The sequence below is a fragment of the Coregonus clupeaformis genome, chromosome 35, assembly GCF_020615455.1.
Source record: "Coregonus clupeaformis isolate EN_2021a chromosome 35, ASM2061545v1, whole genome shotgun sequence".
In the NCBI taxonomy this organism is placed as follows: Eukaryota; Metazoa; Chordata; class Actinopteri; order Salmoniformes; family Salmonidae; genus Coregonus; species Coregonus clupeaformis.
In genome coordinates, this window is record NC_059226.1 from 37,275,872 (window position 1) to 37,297,172 (window position 21,301).

General features: G+C 50.4%; 1 protein-coding gene across 1 annotated transcript in view; it reads right to left on the reverse strand.

Annotated features, from left to right (window-relative positions):
• Window positions 1-21,301, reverse strand: part of LOC121551686 (serine/threonine-protein kinase SMG1-like) — a 105,150-nt gene that overhangs the window by 54,757 nt on the left and 29,092 nt on the right. The window contains 23 exon segments of the mRNA XM_045211068.1: window positions 1,248-1,402; window positions 2,285-2,514; window positions 2,801-2,962; window positions 4,141-4,321; window positions 5,106-5,354; window positions 7,484-7,622; window positions 8,274-8,418; window positions 8,759-8,923; window positions 10,014-10,115; window positions 10,529-10,768; window positions 10,999-11,119; window positions 12,919-13,069; window positions 13,676-13,820; window positions 13,949-14,284; window positions 14,408-14,553; window positions 16,430-16,584; window positions 17,325-17,486; window positions 17,916-18,112; window positions 18,779-19,035; window positions 19,365-19,505; window positions 20,274-20,375; window positions 20,512-20,599; window positions 20,966-21,084. Of these exon segments, the coding sequence (XP_045067003.1) occupies window positions 1,248-1,402; window positions 2,285-2,514; window positions 2,801-2,962; window positions 4,141-4,321; window positions 5,106-5,354; window positions 7,484-7,622; window positions 8,274-8,418; window positions 8,759-8,923; window positions 10,014-10,115; window positions 10,529-10,768; window positions 10,999-11,119; window positions 12,919-13,069; window positions 13,676-13,820; window positions 13,949-14,284; window positions 14,408-14,553; window positions 16,430-16,584; window positions 17,325-17,486; window positions 17,916-18,112; window positions 18,779-19,035; window positions 19,365-19,505; window positions 20,274-20,375; window positions 20,512-20,599; window positions 20,966-21,084 (3,888 nt within the window).

Here is a 21,301-nt window from a genome sequence, read left to right on the forward strand (position 1 = left end):
GACTATACAGTACCAGAGACAGGGACTAACCTCTGGCAGCCTAGACTATACAGTACCAGACAGGGACTAACCTCTGGCAGCCTAGACTATACAGTACCAGACAGGGACTAACCTCTGGCAGCCTAGACTATACAGTACCAGAGACAGGGACTAACCTCTGGCAGCCTAGACTATACAGTACCAGACAGGGACTAACCTCTGGCAGCCTAGACTATACAGTACCAGAGGGACTAACCTCTGGCAGCCTAGACTATACAGTACCAGAGACATGGACTAACCTCTGGAAGCCTAGACTATACAGTACCAGAGACATGGACTAACCTCTGGCAGCCTAGACTATACAGTACCAGACAGGGACTAACCTCTGCCAGCCTAGACTATACAGTACCAGACAGGGACTAACCTCTGGCAGCCTAGACTATACAGTACCAGACAGGGACTAACCTCTGGCAGCCTAGACTATACAGTACCAGAGACAGGGACTAACCTCTGGCAGCCTAGACTATACAGTACCAGACAGGGACTAACCTCTGGCAGCCTAGACTATACAGTACCAGAGACAGGTACTAACCTCTGGCAGCCTAGACTATACAGTACCAGAGACAGGTACTAACCTCTGCCAGCCTAGACTATACAGTACCAGACATGGACTAACCTCTGGCAGCCTAGACTATACAGTACCAGAGACAGGGGCCACAGCGTTAACCACTGGACCACACAGGCCATGACACACTATTCTGCTACTTATGTGTATAAGTGACTGTTTTGTGACTGGAGTTAGGTCATTCTGAAACATGCGTTTGAGATTCATCATGTATCCTAGTAGTGTGTGTTGTGTGGGTCCTGAGTGGGTCCTGTATGTGTGGGTCCTGAGTGTGTGGGTCCTGAGTGTGTGGGTCCTGAGTGTGTGGGTCCTGAGTGTGTGGGTCCTGAGTGTGTGGGTCCTGAGTGTGTGGGTCCTGAGTGTGTGGGCCCTGAGTGTGTGGGTCCTGAGTGTGTGGGTCCTGAGTGTGTGGGTCCTGAGTGTGTGGGTCCTGTGTGTGTGGGCCCTGTGTGTGTGGGTCCTGAGTGTGTGGGCCCTGTGTGTGTGGGTCCTGAGTGTGTGGCCCTGTGTGTGTGGGTCCTGAGTGTGTGGGCCCTGTGTGTGTGGGTCCTGAGTGTGTGGGCCCTGAGTGTGTGGGTCCTGAGTGTGTGGGCCCTGTGTGTGTGGGTCCTGAGTGTGTGGGTCCTGAGTGTGTGAGACTCACTTGCGTAGTGTGTTGTTGTTCTGCACTCTCTTGACCTCGTCCTCCAGCTGCTGTATCCTGCGCAGGACGTGCATGTGTTGCTGCTGCAGGACCCCCAGCCACAACTCATCCCACAGCAGTGTCACGCGGCGCAGCTCTCCCACCAGCATCTGCACCTGGGGACCCACGGACGGACACACAAAGTCACACTTGGTTAGCACAGGTCCCCACAAGACTCCCAGGTCCCCACAAGACTCCCAGGTCCCCACAAGACACAAGCTGGGCTGGGCGATACGGCCAAAATGTCATATCTCGATATTAGTCTCATTTTAGACAGTATGATGGTATTTGACAGTATTTTGTGTTTCTGAATAATAACAGTTCTAAATATTCTTTATAAGAGTTGCATTTCTTCTCTTAAATACGTGCCGTCTCTTTAAGAAGACAGCGGTCATTCACAAGTCACGATGCACGGAGATGCATAGTCAGTTCGCCGAGGGAAAGACAAATCATTTAACCCAGTGAATTAAAGTGTTTGGTGACAATCAGCTTTGAAAACAGCATATTTTACATTATGGTTGGCATATTATCACAAATAAGGGTCTAGGGTAGTGAACTGAGGAAAGTTAGCTTTCTTTGAATGCTGAATGTTGTTTAATAGCTAGCTAACTATGGGGTTAAATTATCCTCTTGCTTTGGAAATAGTTGTAGCCTGTATGGACAGTTAATTCATTAACCGTTTCGAAATGTCTACATGCTGTGTAACATTATTCAAGAGTGTATAATTATGTGCAGCATGAGTGGGGAGCTAGCTAGGACTAGGGGGCATAATGAACTGTAACACCAGTAATGAGGGGAAGCATTTAGCTGTAACACCAGTAGTAGGGGGGAGGTATTTAGCTATAACACCAGTAGTAGGGGGAAGTATTTACCTGTAACACCATGGTGGGGTTGTGGTAGGGGGAAGTATTTACCTGTAACACCATGGTGGGGTTGTGGTAAGGGGAAGTATTTACCTGTAACACCATGGTGGGGTTGTGGTAAGGGGAAGTATTTACCTGTAACACCATAGTGGGGTTGGCTGCAGACAGCTTGTCCACTATCTTGCTGTAGCAGTCATGCATCATGGCCTGGTCCTGGCTGGAACACAGTGCAGGAAACTCCTCGCCCCGCCCATCTTCCTCCTGGGAGGCGGGGTTACTGCCCAGTGCCCCCTCCCCTTCCTCACACAGCCCCTCCCCCTGCATGCCGCCCAGGAAGGTGGGCAGGGCCGCTGGGAGCTTGTTACCTGGGAGACAAATTTGATGGTGAGTTGAGAGTAACAGAGTACCTGTCAACACACACAGTGGGGGCGGCAGGTAGCTTAGTGGTTAAGAGCTTTGTGTCAGTAACCGAAAGGTCGCTGGTTCTAATCCCCGAGCCGACTAGGTGAAAAATCTGTCGATGTGCCCTTGAGCAAGGCACTTAACCCTAATTGCTCCTGTAAGTCGCTCTGGATAAGAGCGTCTGCTAAATGACTAAAATGTAAAAATGTAAATGAGTGAGTGAGAGAGTGTGAGAGTGAGTGAATGTACCTGCGTGCTGTGCGTCTCCTCCCAGAGACAGTGATCCTACTATAGCAGGGTACAGGATGAGGTGTGGTGAGTCCTGGGCAACGCGGCACAGCAGACTACAGATGCTCTGTCTGATGTAAGCCTCTGGGTGGTTCAGACGAGAGAACAGCTGGGGGATGATGCCTGGGGGGGGAGAGACAATTAGCAGGAGACAGAAACGGTAGCAAAGGTCTCTCAAATCTCTCCGTAAAGTGTTCTAGGTCTTAATACTAGAATGTCAGTTTAATAAATAGAAATTCATTTCTAGATTGTAACAATAGGAGCCTCCAATGTGGACACATCAGAACAGAGAGCTCCCTCTGAGTGTTACCTCTCCTGGGGACGGTGGAGGGTGTGAGTGTTACCTCTCCTGGGGACAGTGGAGGTGTGAGTGTTACCTCTCCTGGGGACAGTGGAGGTGTGAGTGTTACCTCTCCTGGGGACAGTGGAGGTGTGAGTGTTACCTCTCCTGGGGACAGTGGAGGTGTGAGTGTTACCTCTCCTGGGGGCGGTGGGGGTGTGAGTGTTACCTCTCCTGGGGACAGTGGAGGTGTGAGTGTTACCTCTCCTGGGGACAGTGGGGGTGTGAGTGTTACCTCTCCTGGGGACAGTGGAGGTGTGAGTGTTACCTCTCCTGGGGACGGTGGGGGTGTGAGTGTTACCTCTCCAGGGGACAGTGGAGGTGTGAGTGTTACCTCTCCTGGGGACAGTGGAGGTGTGAGTGTTACCTCTCCAGGGGACAGTGGAGGTGTGAGTGTTACCTCTCCTGGGGACAGTGGAGGTGTGAGTGTTACCTCTCCTGGGGACAGTGGAGGTGTGAGTGTTACCTCTCCAGGGGACAGTGGAGGTGTGAGTGTTACCTCTCCTGGGGACAGTGGAGGTGTGAGTGTTACCTCTCCTGGGGACAGTGGAGGTGTGAGTGTTTCCTCTCCTGGGGACAGTGGAGGTGTGAGTGTTACCTCTCCAGGGGACAGTGGAGGTGTGAGTGTTACCTCTCCTGGGGACAGTGGAGGTGTGAGTGTTACCTCTCCAGGGGACAGTGGAGGTGTGAGTGTTACCTCTCCTGGGGACAGTGGAGGTGTGAGTGTTACCTCTCCTGGGGGCGGTGGGGGTGTGAGTGTTACCTCTCCTGGGGACGGTGGAGGTGTGAGTGTTACCTCTCCTGGGGACAGTGGAGGTGTGAGTGTTACCTCTCCTGGGGACAGTGGAGGTGTGAGTGTTACCTCTCCTGGGGACAGTGGAGGTGTGAGTGTTACCTCTCCAGGGGACAGTGGAGGTGTGAGTGTTACCTCTCCAGGGGACAGTGGGGGTGTGAGTGTTACCTCTCCAGGGGACGGTGGGGGTAGAGGCGAGGCCAAGCTCAAGCCCCTCCCTCAGCTCCCCGGCGTGCTTCACCAGCAGCCGTAGCAACCGCAGCGTCGCCATGACGATGATGTCATCGTTGCTCTGCTTGCTGTTCTGATTGGTCAGCAGCAGCTTGGGGTCATCCTCATCGATGGGTACCTGATGGAGGAAGAAGAGACATGGATGGATGGATGAAGAGATGGATGAGGGCAGGGCAAGGAGAGATGGATGGATGGAGAGATGGAGGGAGAGATGGATGAATGAAGAGATGGCGGGAGAGATGGATGGAGGGAGGGCAAGGAGAGATGGAGGGAGAGATGGATGGATGAAGAGATGGCGGGAGAGCAAGGGGAGATGGATGGAGGGAGGGCAAGGAGATGCAGTGAAAGTGAAAAGGCTATAAGAGAAGGCATCTCCTACAATGTCCCAAACTTCCTCAAGTCCTAGATGAATAGAAACATAGTGAAGTGAATAGCAATACCGGGCTGAGAATCTTCTAGCATGTATCCAGACCAACATAAATTCTACTTTTTAAGATTAATCTTACAGAAAAGTACTCGTAGGGCCAGTTTCCTGGACACAGATTTTATTTATTTTTATTTTACCTTTATTTAACTAGGCAAGTCAGTTAAGAACAAATTCTTATTTACAATGACGGCCTACACCGGCCAACGCTGGGCCAATTGTGCGCCGCCCTATGGGACTCCCAATCACGGTCGGTTGTGATACAGCCTGGAATCGAACCAGGGTCTGTAGTGACGCCTCAAGCACTGAGATGCAGTGCCTTAGACCGCTGCGCCACTCAGGAGCCCAGATTAAGCTTAGTCCCGGACTAAAAAGCACGCTCAATGGAAAATTCCCATAGAAATAGTCCCAGACTAACCACTCCCAGTCCCCCCTGCCAGTCCCAGTCCACCCACGAGAGAGAGTGAGTTCCACCCACCTGTCCAGCGTTGAGTTTGAGGAAGGTGAAGTAGGCCCTGCAGGAGACCCTGTAGAGGCTGAAGATCCGGTCCACCACCCTCCTCCAGACCCGGATCAGACCCTCCATCACCCCACTACCCCCACCCTGGACCCCCTCCACCTCCCCCTGCTCCTCCAGCCAGGGACAGGCAGACAGCAGCTGCCTCCAGATCACATCCACCATGTCATCCTCCTCATCTTCCTCCTGTTGCAGGGCCATGTCCTCATCCTGGAGGGGGGGGAGAGTTAGAGTTATTATGATAGCAGGCAGACGGTGAATCCCAAACCAACTCGGTTGGAGGGCCCGCCGTTGTCACGTGTTGCTGAGGAAACTCTGGAGGGTGACTTCCAGAGTGGCGAGGCGATAAATAAACCCATCAATTTCAAGACACACTCCTGACTTGAATGATGCAATTCATGTTTCCCTTTAAAATAATAAAAAGAGCATGAAACTCTAATTAACAAATCCCCCCTGTCGTTTTACAAGATACACTGCTCAAAAAAATAAAGGGAACACTAAAACAACACATCCTAGATCTGAATGAATGAAATAATCTTATTAAATACTTCTCTTTACATAGTTGAATGTGCTGACAACAAAATCACACACAAATTATCAATGGAAATCAAATGTATCAACCCATGGGAGGTCTGGATTTAGAGTCACCCTCAAAATTTAAGTGGAAAACCACACTACTTGGCTGATCCAACTTTGATGTAATGTCCTTAAAACAAGTCAAAATGAGGCTCAGTAGTGTGTGTGGCCTCCACGTGCCTGTATGACCTCCCTACAATGCCTGGGCATGCTCCTGATGAGGTGGCGGATGGTCTCCTGAGGGATCTCCTCCCAGACCTGGACTAAAGCATCCGCCAACTCCTGGACAGTCTGTGGTGCAACGTGGCGTTGGTGGATGGAGCGAGACATGATGTCCCAGATGTGCTCAATTGGATTCAGGTCTGGGGAACGGGCGGGTCAGTCCATAGCATCAATGCCTTCCTCTTGCAGGAACTGCTGACACACTCCAGCCACATGAGGCCTAGCATTGTCTTGCATTAGGAGGAACCCAGGGCCAACCGCACCAGCATATGGTCTCACAAGGGGTCTGAGGATCTCATCTCGGTACCTAATGGCAGTCAGGCTACCTCTGGCGAGCACATGGAGGGCTGTGCGGCCCCCCAAAGAAATGCCACTCCACACCATGACTGACCCACCGCCAAACCGGTCATGCTGGAGGACGTTGCAGGCAGCAGAACGTTGCAGGCAGCATTAAAACCAAATACTTTTAGACTTTTACTCAAGTTGTATTTTACTGGGTGACTTTCACTTTTAGTTGAGTCATTTTCTATTAAGGGATCTTTACTTTTACTCAAGTATGACAATTGGGTACAGTGTATAAACCTCAGTAACAGTTAAACATCATTCGGGAGGTATTTCATTTGTTTTAAGTGTCAAGCCTCGAAATCAGACATATAATTGTCATATAATTAGGCATGCCGCAATTATTTTGGTGAAATTGCCAAAAAATTGCCCCAAAAACATATGTGGTGCGTTATGGGAAACCACTTTGCTCTGAAGCCGGAAGCGTGTCAGACTTGTGGAAGTGGCTATCTGAGGGTCTTAATTAGCTCCCACACCTTCCATGTTTCACTCTCTCAGCTTTGGGACACTTGTGCACATGGGGGAGGAGCACGTAAACGGAGGGGCGAGGGAAGGGAGGTGATTCGGGATCCAGCCAGAGTAACAGGTTCTTTTTTAATAGACTCAGTCCTCTAGTCTTCTCATCCCATCCCTTCTCAAAACACATTGGAAGAGAAGGTCTGAGGGGAGGGACCTTGGACCTTCTCCACCAATACAGTTGAGGAGACGAGGAGATGAGATTTGTCAGGAATCAAGGAAAGACGACAGAGAGTCTAAAAGAGGTAGAGAGAATGTCAGGAATCAAGGAAAGACGACAGAGTCTAAAAGAGGTAGAGAGAATGTCAGGAATCAAGGAAAGACGACAGAGTCTAAAAGAGGTAGAGAGAATGTCAGGAATCAAGGAAAGACGACAGAGTCTAAAAGAGGTAGAGAGAATGTCAGGAATCAAGGAAAGACGACAGAGTCTAAAAGAGGTAGAGAGAATGTCAGGAATCAAGGAAAGACGACAGAGTCTAAAAGAGGTAGAGACACACATGGAAAAAGACAGACACAAACTGGGTCACTTTGTTATGCAGTTCCATGTAGACTCAAGTTCTAAACTTCTATCCTGGATGAACTATGATATTTTCAGAACACTGGGAGAAAGCACAAGATGTGTACATACTAAAACAGTAGTTACTAATTCAACAGTTATCCATTCCTCATGAGCACACACACACCTGTATTCCGGCGGGTCGACACATGGCCTGACCCAGGATGCTGAAGATGGTCTCCTTGTCCTCCTCACTGGTGCATTCTGGGAGAAGCTCCTCGATCTCCTCCTTCTCTCCCGGGAGCAGAGGCACACCTTCACCTTGACTGGAGGGATGGAGAGAGAGAGAGGATGGGATGAAAGATGAGAGAGGGACGGAAGTAGGGGAGGAGAGATGAGAGGGGGATGGAAGAGAGGGATGATGGGTAGAGGTAGATAGCTTTTACCACAGAAAGTACCACGTCTGTATTCATATGTTATCAACAGCTTTTACCACGTCTGTATTCATGTGTTATCAACAGCTTTTACCACAGAATGTACCACGTCTGTATTCATATGTTATCAACAGCTTTTACCACGTCTGTATTCATGTGTTATCAACAGCTTTTACCACAGAATGTACCACGTCTGTATTCATGTTTAATCAACGGCTTTTACCACAGAATGTACCACGTCTGTATTCATGTTTAATCAACAGCTTTTACCACAGAATGTACCACGTCTGTATTCATGTGTTATCAACATCTTTTACCACAGAATGTACCACGTCTGTATTCATGTGTTATCAACAGCTTTTACCACAGAATGTACCACGTCTGTATTCATGTGTTATCAATGGCTTTTACCACAGAATGTACCACGTCTGTATTCATGTGTTATCAACGGCTTTTACCACGTCTGTATTCATGTGTGTTTCACGACAACTGAAAATTAAAACTAAAAGGGCATAATAAAACAACAACTGGCAGAGTAGGTACCTGGCGTTGTCAACCACCTTCCGTCCCCAGCGATAGGCCCAGCTGGCGAGAGCCGCCCAGGACTTGGCCACCTCCGGGGCCTGACTGGTGGACAACTGGTAGAGCTGCCCAAGGATCAAGTCTGGTTCTCCTACACCCACACTCACTACGGAGGCAGAGAGAGAGAGGGGTTAGTGTGTAGGGGTTAGGGTACAGACTGGTAGAGCTTCCCCAGGATCAAGTCTGGTTCTTCTACACCCACACTCACTACGGAGGCAGAGAGAGAGAGGGGTTAGTGTGTAGGGGTTAGGGTACAGACTGGTAGAGCTTCCCCAGGATCAAGTCTGGTTCTTCTACACCCACACTCACTACGGAGGCAGAGAGAGAGAGGGGTTAGTGTGTAGGGGTTAGTGTACAGACTGGTAGAGCTTCCCCAGGATCAAGTCTGGTTCTTCTACACCCACACTCACTACGGAGGCAGAGAGGGTTTAGGGGGTGTGTCCTACCTGTGGTCTCAGCTGTGATTCGGGGCATGCCCTGATCCTCTAGGGGTAGCTCCAGCAGGGCTGTGATGTTCCGGCTGAGAGGGGGCAAGACAGCGACCCCTGACCTCTTCACCACCTGTTTGAGCTGAGGGGTCATGTCCTTCCAGTCCGCCAGCAGCCACTTACCTACAGACACAGAGACAGACGGTTAGAACAGGGCTGTGCCAAAAATACACATGGGAGGTTTAAAAAAAAAAAAAAAAAAGGGCCCTGAGATTGCAGTAACATGCACCAATTACCCTGTAGGCACAGGACAGAGAGACAGGTACCAACCCTGTATGCACAGGACAGAGAGACAGGTACCAACCCTGTATGCACAGGACAGAGAGACAGGTACCAACCCTGGTACGCACAGGACAGAGAGACAGGTACCAACCCTGTAGGCACAGGACAGAGAGACAGGTACCAACCCTGTATGCACAGGACAGAGAGACAGGTACCAACCCTGGTATGCACAGGACAGAGAGACAGGTACCAACCCTGGTACGCACAGGACAGAGAGACAGGTACCAACCCTGGTACGCACAGGACAGAGAGACAGGTACCAACCCTGTATGCACAGGACAGAGAGACAGGTACCAACCCTGTAGGCACAGGACAGAGAGACAGGTACCAACCCTGGTATGCACAGGACAGAGAGACAGGTACCAACCCTGGTACGCACAGGACAGAGAGACAGGTACCAACCCTGTAGGCACAGGACAGAGAGACAGGTACCAACCCTGTATGCACAGGACAGAGAGACAGGTACCAACCCTGGTATGCACAGGACAGAGAGACAGGTACCAACCCTGGTACGCACAGGACAGAGAGACAGGTACCAACCCTGGTATGCACAGGACAGAGAGACAGCTACCAACCCTGGTATGCACAGGACAGAGAGACAGGTACCAACCCTGGTACGCACAGGACAGAGAGACAGCTACCAACCCTGGTACGCACAGGACAGAGAGACAGGTACCAACCCTGGTACGCACAGGACAGAGAGACAGGTACCAACCCTGTATGCACAGGACAGAGAGACAGGTACCAACCCTGGTACGCACAGGACATAGAGACAGCTACCAACCCTGGTACGCCTGCACCTCAAATGGCACTCTTCTCCCCCAAATAAGAGCACTATATAGCGAATAGGGTGCCATTTGGCTCTGGTCTAAAGTAGTGCACTATGTAGGGAATAGGGTGCCATTTGGGAGGTACTGGAACCACTACTTACACAGAGTGAGGACGGAGCGACAGGCGGCGCGCTCACACTTCCCTGAGCGACAGTAAGACACAGCATAAGAACTCAACATCTCCATGGCTGCCATGGACTGACCTGGAGGGGGAGAGGAGGAAGAAAAGGGAGGGGAGAGGAGAAGGAGAGGGGGAGAGAGAGAGGGAGGGAGGAAGAGAGAGGGGGAGGGAGGGAGGAAGAGAGAGGGGGGAGGGAGGGAGGAAGGAAGAGAGAGGGGAGAGGAGAAGGAGAGGGGAGAGAGAGAGGGAGGGAGGGGGGAGGGAGGAGGAGAGAGGGAGGAAGAGAGAGGGGGAGGGAGAGAGGGGGGAGGGAGGGAGGAAGAGAGAGGGGGGAGGGAGGGAGGAAGAGAGAGGGGGGAGGGAGGGGAGAGAGGTGGAGCATGAGAGAGAGTTGGGGGAGGAATAAGGGGAGAGAGAGAGAGAAAGATGAGTCAGCCAAACACTAAAACACACACGTACGTACGTACACACACACACACACACTCACTCACTCACCCGCAGTGCAGAGTACTTTCGCCTTCTCGATCTGTAGTTCAGGTCCCCACTTCTCCCCCACAACTCCCTCTAGTGTCAGACGCCTAAACGCACGGCTCAACCCATCCTCTCCTCCCTCCTCCTCCTCGCTGCACTGGCCCAGCAGCCGCGTTGCCAGGGCGATGTTGCCCTGTTTCCGGGCGAACTTGACGGCCGTCAGACACAGTTCCATCAGGTGGCTGTCCAGCGGAGCAGAGGAGCCTGGGTAATGGAGCACAGGAAGCGAGAGAGGGTTAACGTGAGTCACATGATGGGGACCCCACACACCCACTGAAATAAATACAGATAGATATAAAGCACAGAGTCTAAGAGACACACACACACAGGGACACACACACACACACACACACACACAGGGACACACACACACACATACATAGGGACACACACACGGACACACACACGGACACACACACGGACACGTTGTGTACCTTTGAGCTTGAGCAGTAGTTGTCTCTGGTAGATGGTGTATCTCAGCGCGTGGAGCCACGGCTGGACATCCTGTTGTTTACAGGTGCTGAGCGCTTCACTGTACAGGGGGATCAGACAGTCCTGGAGAGGAGGAGGGGTTAGGGGGGGGTGTATATATATAAACAAACTCAGCAAAAAAACATCAGTGCTCAGACTGTCTGCAATAGGCTGAGAGAGGCTGGACTGAGGGCTTGTAGGCCTGTTTTAAGGCAGGTCCTCACCAGACATCACTGGCAACAACGGGCTAGGGCCATTACCCCCAGAAATGTCTGGGAACTTGCAGGTGCCTTGGTGGAAGAGTGAGGTTACATCTCACAGCAAGAACTGGCAAATCTGGTCCATGAGGAGGAGATGCACTGCAGTACTTAATGCAGCTGGTGGCCACACCAGATACTGACTGTTACTTTTGATTTTGACCCACCCTTTGTTCAGGGACACATTATTCAATTTATGTTAGTCACATGTCTGTGGAACTTGTTCAGTTTATGTCTCAGTTGTTGAATCTGACAGGTGTATAAAATCGAGCGCACAGCCATGCAATCTCCATAGACAAACATTGCCAGTAGAACGGCCCGTACTGAAGAGCTCAGTGACTTTCAACGTGGCACCGTCATAGGATGCCACCTTTCCAACAAGTCAGTTCATCTAATTTCTGCCCTTCTAGAGCTGCCCCGGTCAACTGTAAGTGCTGTTATTGTGAAGTGGAAACGTCTAGGAGACAACAGCTCAGCCACAAAGTGGTAGGCCACACAAGCTCACAGAACGGGACCGCCGAGTGCCTAAAAATCGTCTGTCCTCGGTTGCAACACTCACTGCCGAGTTCCAAACTACCTCTGGAAGCAACGTCAGCACAACAACCGTTTGAAGGGAGCTTCATGAAATGCAGCTGCACACAAGCCTAAGACCACCATACACGATTCTGTGCTTCCAACTTTGTGGCAACAGTTTGGGGAAGGCCCTTTCCTGTTTCAGCATGACAATGCCCCCGTGCACAAAGCGAGGTCCATACAGAAATGGTTTGTCGAGATCGGTGTGGAAGAACTTGACTGGCCTGCACAGAGCCCTGACCTCAACCCCATCGAACACCTTTGGGATGAATTTGAACACCGACTGCGAGCCAGGCCTAATCGCCCAACATCAGTGCCTGACCTCACTAATGCTCTTGTGGCTGAATGGAAGCAAGTCCCTGCAGCAATGTTCCAACATCTAGTGGAAAGCCTTCCCAGAAGAGTGGAGGCTGTTATAGCAGCAAAAGGGGGACCAACTCCATATTAATGCCCATGATTTCGGAATGAGCTGTTTGACGAGCAGGTGTTCACATACTTTTGGTCATGTAGTGTACCTCCTGTCCGCTGAGTGTGTTCTCCAGCAGTTTAACTGCAGGGTGGCGAGGGTGTGTGTGTGTGTACCTCCTGTCCGCTGAGTGTGTTCTCCAGCAGTGTGTGTGTGTGTGTGTGTGTGTACCTCCTGTCCGCTGAGTGTGTTCTCCAGGGCGGAGCAGCAGTTTAACTGCAGGGTGGCGAGGGTGTGTGTGTGTGTGTGTGTACCTCCTGTCCGCTGAGTGTGTTCTCCAGGGCGGAGCAGCAGTTTAACTGCAGGGTGGCGAGGGTGTGTGTGTGTGTGTGTGTACCTCCTGTCCGCTGAGTGTGTTCTCCAGCAGTTTAACTGCAGGGTGGCGAGGTGTGTGTGTGTGTGTGTGTGTGTGTGCGTGTGTGTGTGTGTACCTCCTGTCCGCTGAGTGTGTTCTCCAGCAGTTTAACTGCAGGGTGGCGAGGGTGTGTGTGTGTGTGTGTACCTCCTGTCCGCTGAGTGTGTTCTCCAGCAGTGTGTGTGTGTGTGTGTGTGTGTGTGTGTGTGTGTGTGTGTGTGTGTGTGTGTACCTCCTGTCCGCTGAGTGTGTTCTCCAGGGCGGAGCAGCAGTATAACTGCAGGGTGGCGAGGGTGGGCAGGCCGTCAGAGAGGGTGAGGGTGGAGAGGCGGAGGGGACCCAGAGAGATCCGACCCGTCTGCTTCAGGTAACGGACCAGGGTACTGCAACACACACAGAAGACATAAGCTATTATCTCTCCTTCCTCCCAGTGTGGTCACTTCCTGTCACCTGATTGGGAAAGGAAATGACTGGTATCACAAAAATGGTGGAAACTCCCACCAGCCCATGTCTCCACCAATACAATGCTTTTAGATATGTAGATGTGGAAGTAGTGAACGACTGTACACTTCAGGGTAAAGGAGATATTATTATGAGGCACCCATAGTCTGTCCCAAATGGCACCCTATTCCCTATATAGTGCACTACTTTTGACCAGGGCCCACAGAGCAGCACAGACAGAACACATAGAAACAGCGGTCAGTCCAACTGAACCCAGCTCAATCTAAATGCAATGTGGAAGACATAATGGAAGATCTCAACGACATGCAGCTGTTTCCTCTGTCTCTCTCTTACAACCCATTGGAGGACAAAGTCTGAGGACCCGCCCCTTTCACCTCCTCCAATGGGTTTTGAGAAGGAACCGAGGAGTATGCAACTGAGTATATGAAGTGTTCCACAATTCTGCAGGTTTTTGTTCCTACCCAGCACTAATACATTAATACGTGATTTAACAAAAAGTGATCTCCAGGATCCAATGAGAGACTCACTCTGAGTTGGCCATGGTCTTTGGTTCCTGCTCTTGATTGGCCGTTGTCATGGCGGCCACGGCGCTCCGCAGCAGCTGCACCTCGATGGCCTTCTGCAGTTCTGAGGGGTCCGGGCTCAACACTGCCGGGAGGAGACGCTTCAGGTCTATACACACACACACATCATTAAGACACACACACCTCTAAGGAGTCTAGACTCAACACTGATGGAGGCAGTCTCAGACACACTGTAGTCCTCTCCCTCTCTCCCTCCCCTCCCTTCCTCCCTCCTACCTAGTTTGTCCTTGGAGCCAGTAGAGGTGGAGTTGAGCAGGCCATAGTCGTCTCTCTCCCCAGCCAGGAGCTCCAGCTGAGCACGGCATGCTGGGAAGTCTCCGTCCTCGAAGCAGCTCAGCGCCCGCACGTAGTTGAAGTCTGTCTTCAGGTGCACGCTCGCTGCGACAGGGTTACCAGGGTTCTTCTTGAGGGCGTGCACGCTGGCCTGCCACTCCTGCACCGAGGACCAATCACAGAGGGCCACATAGCACTGGCACGCCTTATTGGCAAGGAGGTTGAGCACCTCGGAGGAACACTCGCTGGACTTGAGGAGAACCGTCTTCCTGCCGTCACCTGAAGGAGGAGGAGAGGAGAGGCGGAAGGACAGGAGGAGAAGAGGGGGGGGGGGGGTACTTGGTTATTATCAGCCAGTGGCTGCATCTAAAACGTCACCCTATTCCCTGTGTGGCGTCTCACCGTTGCCGGTGTGTTTGGGGCTGGCTGTGTTGGAGCTGTTGGCTCCGGCCAGTTTGAGGAGTGAGCGGTCGAAGCCCTTAATGGAACAGTCCATCCCGGTCACGGCACACAGCTGTTCCTGGTACTCCACTGCAGCCTTCTCAAACCTAGACCGAGAGAGAGACAGGTATGGGTTACTATATGGTCTTTACAGAGAAAGGTATGGGTTACTATATGGTCTTTACAGAGACAGGTATGGGTTATTATATGGTCTTGACAGAGAGGTATGGGTTACTATATGGTCTTTACAGACAGAGAGAGGTATGGGTTACTATATGGTCTTTACAGACAGAGAGAGGTATGGGTTACTATTTGGTCTTTACAGACAGAGGTATGGGTTACTATATGGTCTTTACAGAGAGGGGTATGGGTTACTATATGGTCTTGACATATCATTCAACAGCATCTACGGACAACACAGACATCATAGAGCAACATTCTAGTTGTAATCATCCATGACATCATAGAGCAACATTCTAGTTGTAACCATCCATGACATTATAGAGCAACATTAGTTGTAATCATCCATGACATTATAAAGCAACATTCTAGTTGTAACCATCCATGACATCATAGAGCAACATTCTAGTTGTAATCATCCATGACATCATAGAGCAACATTCTAGTTGTAATCATCCATGACATTCTAGTTGTAACCATCCATGACATCATAGAGCAACATTCTGTTGTAACCATCCATGACATCATAGAGCAACATTCTAGTTGTAACCATCCATGACATTCTAGAGCAACATTCTAGTTGTAACCATCCATGACATTCTAGAGCAACATTCTAGTTGTAACCATCCATGACATCATAGAGCAACATTCTAGTTGTAACCATCCATGACATTCTAGAGCAACATTCTAGTTGTAACCATCCATGACATTCTAGAGCAACATTCTAGTTGTAACCATCCATGACATTCTAGAGCAACATTCTAGTTGTAACCATCTATGACATCATAGAGCAACATTCTAGTTGTAATCATCCATGACATCATAGAGCAACATTCTAGTTGTAATCATCCATGACATTCTAGAGCAACATTCTAGTTGTAATCATCCATGACATCATAGAGCAACATTCTAGTTGTAATCATCCATGACATTCTAGAGCAACATTCTAGTTGTAATCATCCATGACATCATAGAGCAACATTCTAGTTGTAACCATCTATGACATCATAGAGCAACATTCTAGTTGTAATCATCCATGACATCATAGAGCAACATTCTAGTTGTAATCATCCATGACATTCTAGAGCAACATTCTAGTTGTAATCATCCATGACATCATAGAGCAACATTCTAGTTGTAATCATCCATGACATTCTAGAGCAACATTCTAGTTGTAATCATCCATGACATCATAGAGCAACATTCTAGTTGTAACCATCCATTACATTCTAGAGCAACATTCTAGTTATAACCATCCATGACATCATAGAGCAACATTCTAGTTGTAATCATCCATGACATCATAGAGCAACATTCTAGTTGTAATCATCCATGACATTCTAGAGCAACATTCTAGTTGTAACCATCCATGACATCATAGAGCAACATTCTAGTTGTAACCATCCATGACATTATAGAGCAACATTCTAGTTGTAACCATCCATGACATTAGAGCAACATTCTAGTTGTAACCATCCATGACATTATATAGAGCAACATTCTAGTTGTAACCATCCATGACATTATAGAGCAACATTCTAGTTGTAACCATCCATGACATCAGAGCAACATTCTAGTTGTAACCATGGTGAAGCTATATAGTGTTTGTTTACATTTACTTTGTTTCAAAACATTTGTGTAAAACAAGCTTGTATTTTGGGTTCTGATGGGGTACGGCAGGAGGAATTACGCTCATGAGGCATTTATAAGTCACATTCTTTAAGAATTGCCCCTTTAAGATGCTAAGCTTGGTTTGAAACCCAAGAGTGGCCTCCACTTCCACACACAGGGATGTTTCCTTACCGGCCCTCTGCCTGCAGTGCCACAGAGCTGACCCAAGCCAGACTCTTGCCAGTGTTGGTGAGACTCCAGGCAGCCAAACCCTGGATAGCCTCAGGACAGTGAAGTTCACACAGAGCCTCCACCAGCATCACCAGAGGAGCCTCCAACTCTGGACCCTACAGAGAGGAGACATGGGGGGTCAGTTACAGGTGACCAGAAGAGATCTGGACCCTACAGAGAGGAGACATGGGGGGTCAGTTACAGGTGACCAGAAGAGATCTGGACCCTACAGAGAGGAGACATGGGGGTCAGTTACAGGTGACCAGAAGAGATCTGGACCCTACAGAGAGGAGACATGGGGGGTCAGTTACAGGTGACCAGAAGAGATCTGGACCCTACAGAGAGGAGACATGGGGGGTCAGTTACAGGTGACCAGAAGAGATCTGGACCCTACAGAGAGGAGACATGGGGGGTCAGTTACAGGTGACCAGAAGAGATCTGGACCCTACAGAGAGGAGACATGGGGGTCAGTTACAGGTGACCAGAAGAGATCTGGACCCTACAGAGAGGAGACATGGGGGGTCAGTTACAGGTGACCAGAAGAGATCTGGACCCTACAGAGAGGAGACATGGGGGGTCAGTTACAGGTGACCAGAAGAGATCTGGACCCTACAGAGAGGAGACATGGGGGGTCAGTTACAGGTGACCAGAAGAGATCTGGACCCTACAGAGAGGAGACATGGGGGGTCAGTTACAGGTGATGTATTTAGCAACTTCAGGTAAAGGGGTCATGGGTTGAAAACGACTGTTGAACCGGGTGATGCTGAGTGTGTTTCTCTGTATGGTCTGGTCTGGGCTCTGGTCAAAGGTAGTGCACTATATTGGGATTAGGACTGTGTGTTCTTCCTCCTGTTACCGGAGTGCTGCTGTTCTTGATCTCAGTGAGCAGGTCGAAGCCGTGGCGGACGGTGACTGCTGGTTGGCCGGACAGAAGCCCCACCCTCATCAGGGCCAGGCGGATACGAGTCAGCCAATCCTGGCAGGTCTGACGGTTGGTATAGAAGAATGTTCTGATACCCTGGATACGGAGGGAGGGAGAGAGAGAGAGAGAAGAGGGGGAGGGAAAGAGAGAGATAGTTAACATAAGGAGCTGGGGGGTACTTGGGGCTGTGTGTGTGTGTGTGTGTGTCTTGGGCGGTGTGGTCAGTCAGTTGGCACATCCCTCGTAAGAGCTGTACATCAGTTTCTCCAGGTGTAGGTGTGGGTGTCAAAATAAAATAAAAGTACTTTTTTTTTTTTTTTGTGTCATTTAGCAGACTCTCTTATCCAGAGCGACTTACAGGAGCAATTAGGGTTAAGTGCCTTGCTCAAGGTCACGTCGACAGATTTTTCACCTAGTTGGCTCGGGGATTAGAACCAGCGACCTTTCGGTCACCGGCACAACGCTCTTAACCACTAAGCTACCCGCCGCCACATATTTATCAGACGCTATTGCGTGTGTGTGCACCTTGGGCGGTGCGGTCAGAGCGTTGGCACAGCCCTCGTAGGCGTTGTACATCAGTTTCTCCAGGTTTTCCAGGAACTGCAAGAGCAGCGCCAGACGCAGCTGGTTGCTATGGTGACCGTCGTCCGTGTCGCCGGCGCTCCATTGGCTAAGCTCCTGTTCCGTGTTCATACTGTGGGCCGCCAGGCTGCGGATCATACCTGGAGAGAGGGAGGGAGGGAGGGAGGGAGGGAGGGAGCAAAGAATATGTTCTTGAAAGAGGCAACATGTACATCCAAAATGTGTATAGGCTTGGATAGGCTTGGATTGGCTTGGATAGGCGATAGTAGTGTTTGAGTTATTGTGGGGGGGACGCTTAATATACATTAAAATTACTACCACCAAATGGAAACTGTGTAGAAATGATAATGGACCTATAGTCATACAGTTTCTTGACTGTCCAGCTCGCTAATAGACTGATCACCGACACGAAAGCTAGACAGTCAGGGAGCATTGAAAAAGGAAATATAACCCATTTTCAGAGCAGCCCTGCGGACCATGCTGAATACTGAATGCGGCCCACGGGGCAAAATTAGTTTGACACCCCTGGTTTAAGACACTAAATTGCAGGAAATGGCAGCTACAGGGGTTCAGCTACAGGGGTTCAGCTACAGGGGTGCAGCTACAGGGGTGCAGCTACAGGGGTGCAGCTACAGGGGTGCAGCTACAGGGGTTCAGAAACGCAAAAAATAACCCCACTCCAGGCCTCCCCCACCTTATCAGCAACACCGTGTTAAAAAACATCATGGGGGAAAACCCTGGACTGAGTGTTTTTGTGAGTTTTAGTGAGTGAACGTGAGTTTTGGTGCCTGCGTAACAGCCCTTACCCTCTATGGTCTGGAAGGTGTCCTGTGCCCGTCCCAGCGGGGTGCGGAGTTTAGACAACACGGTGAACTGAGCTGCCTCCCACACCGCCCACTGCCACAGCACCGCCTCCGTCTTCAGCAGACCCCGTGGTACACACGCACTCCCACCCGGGCCGGAGCCACACACCCCCCCTTCACCACCTGATGAGCCACCACCACCCTCACGCTTCTCCAGACGCTGACAGCTGTGGTACAGACGCTCCAGCCACGGCTCTTTACTGTAGGGAGAGACACACACAGACACACATAGGTTAACAGATAAACACACAGACACACACAGGTTAACAGATATCAACACACGTTAGCAGATGACACATTTACATTGTCATTTAGCAGACGCTCTTATCCTGAGTGACTTACAGTAGTGCCCGCATACATTTTCATACCCCCACCCCCCTCCCCCCATACTGGTAACCCGTGGGAATCGAACCCAACCCACAACCCTGCCGTTGCAAGCACCACGCTCTACCAACTGAGCCGCACGGGACCCACGTTAGCAGATGACACACAGGTCAGCCCCCCCCCCCCCCAGAGCCAGGGAGCATACCCTCCACGATGCAGGCTGCCGTACAGGATGAAGCTGATGAGGTCACTGAAGTCCTGGGGGTGAAAGGTGCTGCTGGGGGGGTGGTTCATGTGGCGACGGACCACCAGGGAGATCTCCTCTATCTCTGGGTGGCTGTGGTTACTGTAGGGACACAGACATTAAGGTTACTGATAGAGTCCTGGCCTTAGTGGAGTCCCAGTCAGTCACTGATAGAGTCCTGGCCTTAGTGGAGTCCCAGTCAGTCACTGATAGAGTCCTGGCCTTAGTGGAGTCCCAGTCAGTCACTGATAGAGTCCTGGCCTTAGTGGAGTCCCAGTCAGTCACTGATAGAGTCCTGGCCTTAGTGGAGTCCCAGTCAGTCACTGATAGAGTCCTGGCCTTAGTGGAGTCCCAGTCAGTCACTGATAGAGTCCTGGCCTTAGTGGAGTCCCAGTCAGTCACTGATAGAGTCCTGGCCTTAGTGGAGTCCCAGTCAGTCACTGATAGAGTCCTGGCCTTAGTGGAGTCCCAGTCAGTCACTGATAGAGTCCTGGCCTTAGTGGAGTCCCAGTCAGTCACTGATAGAGTCCTGGCCTTAGTGGAGTCCCAGTCAGTCACTGATAGAGTCCTGGCCTTAGTGGAGTCCCAGTCAGTCACTGATAGAGTCCTGGCCTTAGTGGAGTCCCAGTCAGTCACTGATAGAGTCCTGGCCTTAGTGGAGTCCCAGTCAGTCACTGATAGAGTCCTGGCCTTAGTGGAGTCCCAGTCAGTCACTGATAGAGTCCTGGCCTTAGTGGAGTCCCAGTCAGTCACTGATAGAGTCCTGGCCTTAGTGGAGTCCCAGTCAGTCACTGATAGAGTCCTGGCCTTGGAGGAGTCCCAGTCAGTCACTGAGGAAAGAGGAGGGTGTTCGGTGTGTTGTGTGCTGACCTGAGCGTCACGTCCAGAGGGATTGTCCTCAGCAGCTTGCCGTACGCCTGCCTCACCCTCACCGCAGAGTGCACCAGCTGGACACGACACACATCCACACACCTGGGAGGCACAGGACAGAGACAACATTACACCCGTTTGGGTTTCTGCTTTTCTGTATAAGGGGTTGTTTTGAGGTGGAGGTGTGTGTGTGTGTTGCAGGTGTGTGTTGCAGGTGTGTGTTGCAGGTGTGTGTTACCTCTGCAGCAGCTCTGTGTTGAGTGAGGAGGAGAGGACTTGTAGGCTGTTGCAGGTCTGGAGGCAGATGACTGGGTCCTCATTCAGGGCTGCAGACCGACAGAGAACACACACACACACACAGCAGGATTACACACACACTGCAGAAATCAGGAAAAACGAAAACCGGTTTTCCCGAAAATCCTGGTTGGAAGATTCCCCAGAATCAATCAGAATTTAGCAACCCTTTCTATAGTTAAACAGTATTTACCGTTGTGGAGCAGACCCTTTCTATAGTTAAACAGTATATACCGTTGTGGAGCAGACCCTTTCTATAGTTAAACAGTAGTTACCGTTGTGGAGCAGACCCTTTCTATAGTTAAACAGTATTTACCGTTGTGGAGCAGACCCTTTCTATAGTTAAACAGTATTTACCGTTGTGGAGCAGACCCTTTCTATAGTTAAACAGTATTTACCGTTGTGGAGCAGACCCTTGCAGAACTTGTGGAAGGAGGGCAGGGAGAAGAGAGGGGTGTAGGTATCAGACTTCTTCATCATCAGACACATCTCCAGAGACCACGTCAACAACAGCTTCCTGTTTGTAGCAGACACACACACGAACTAGGTTAGGTTATCGTTCAACTACACCTGTGTGTGTGTAATGTAAAGTGTGTGTGTGTAATGTATAGTGTGTGTGTGTAATGTATAGTGTGTGTAATGTATAGTGTGTGTGTGTGTGTGTGTGTGTAATGTATAGTGTGTAATGTATAGTGTGTGTGTAATGTATAATGTGTGTGTGAATAGTGTGTGTG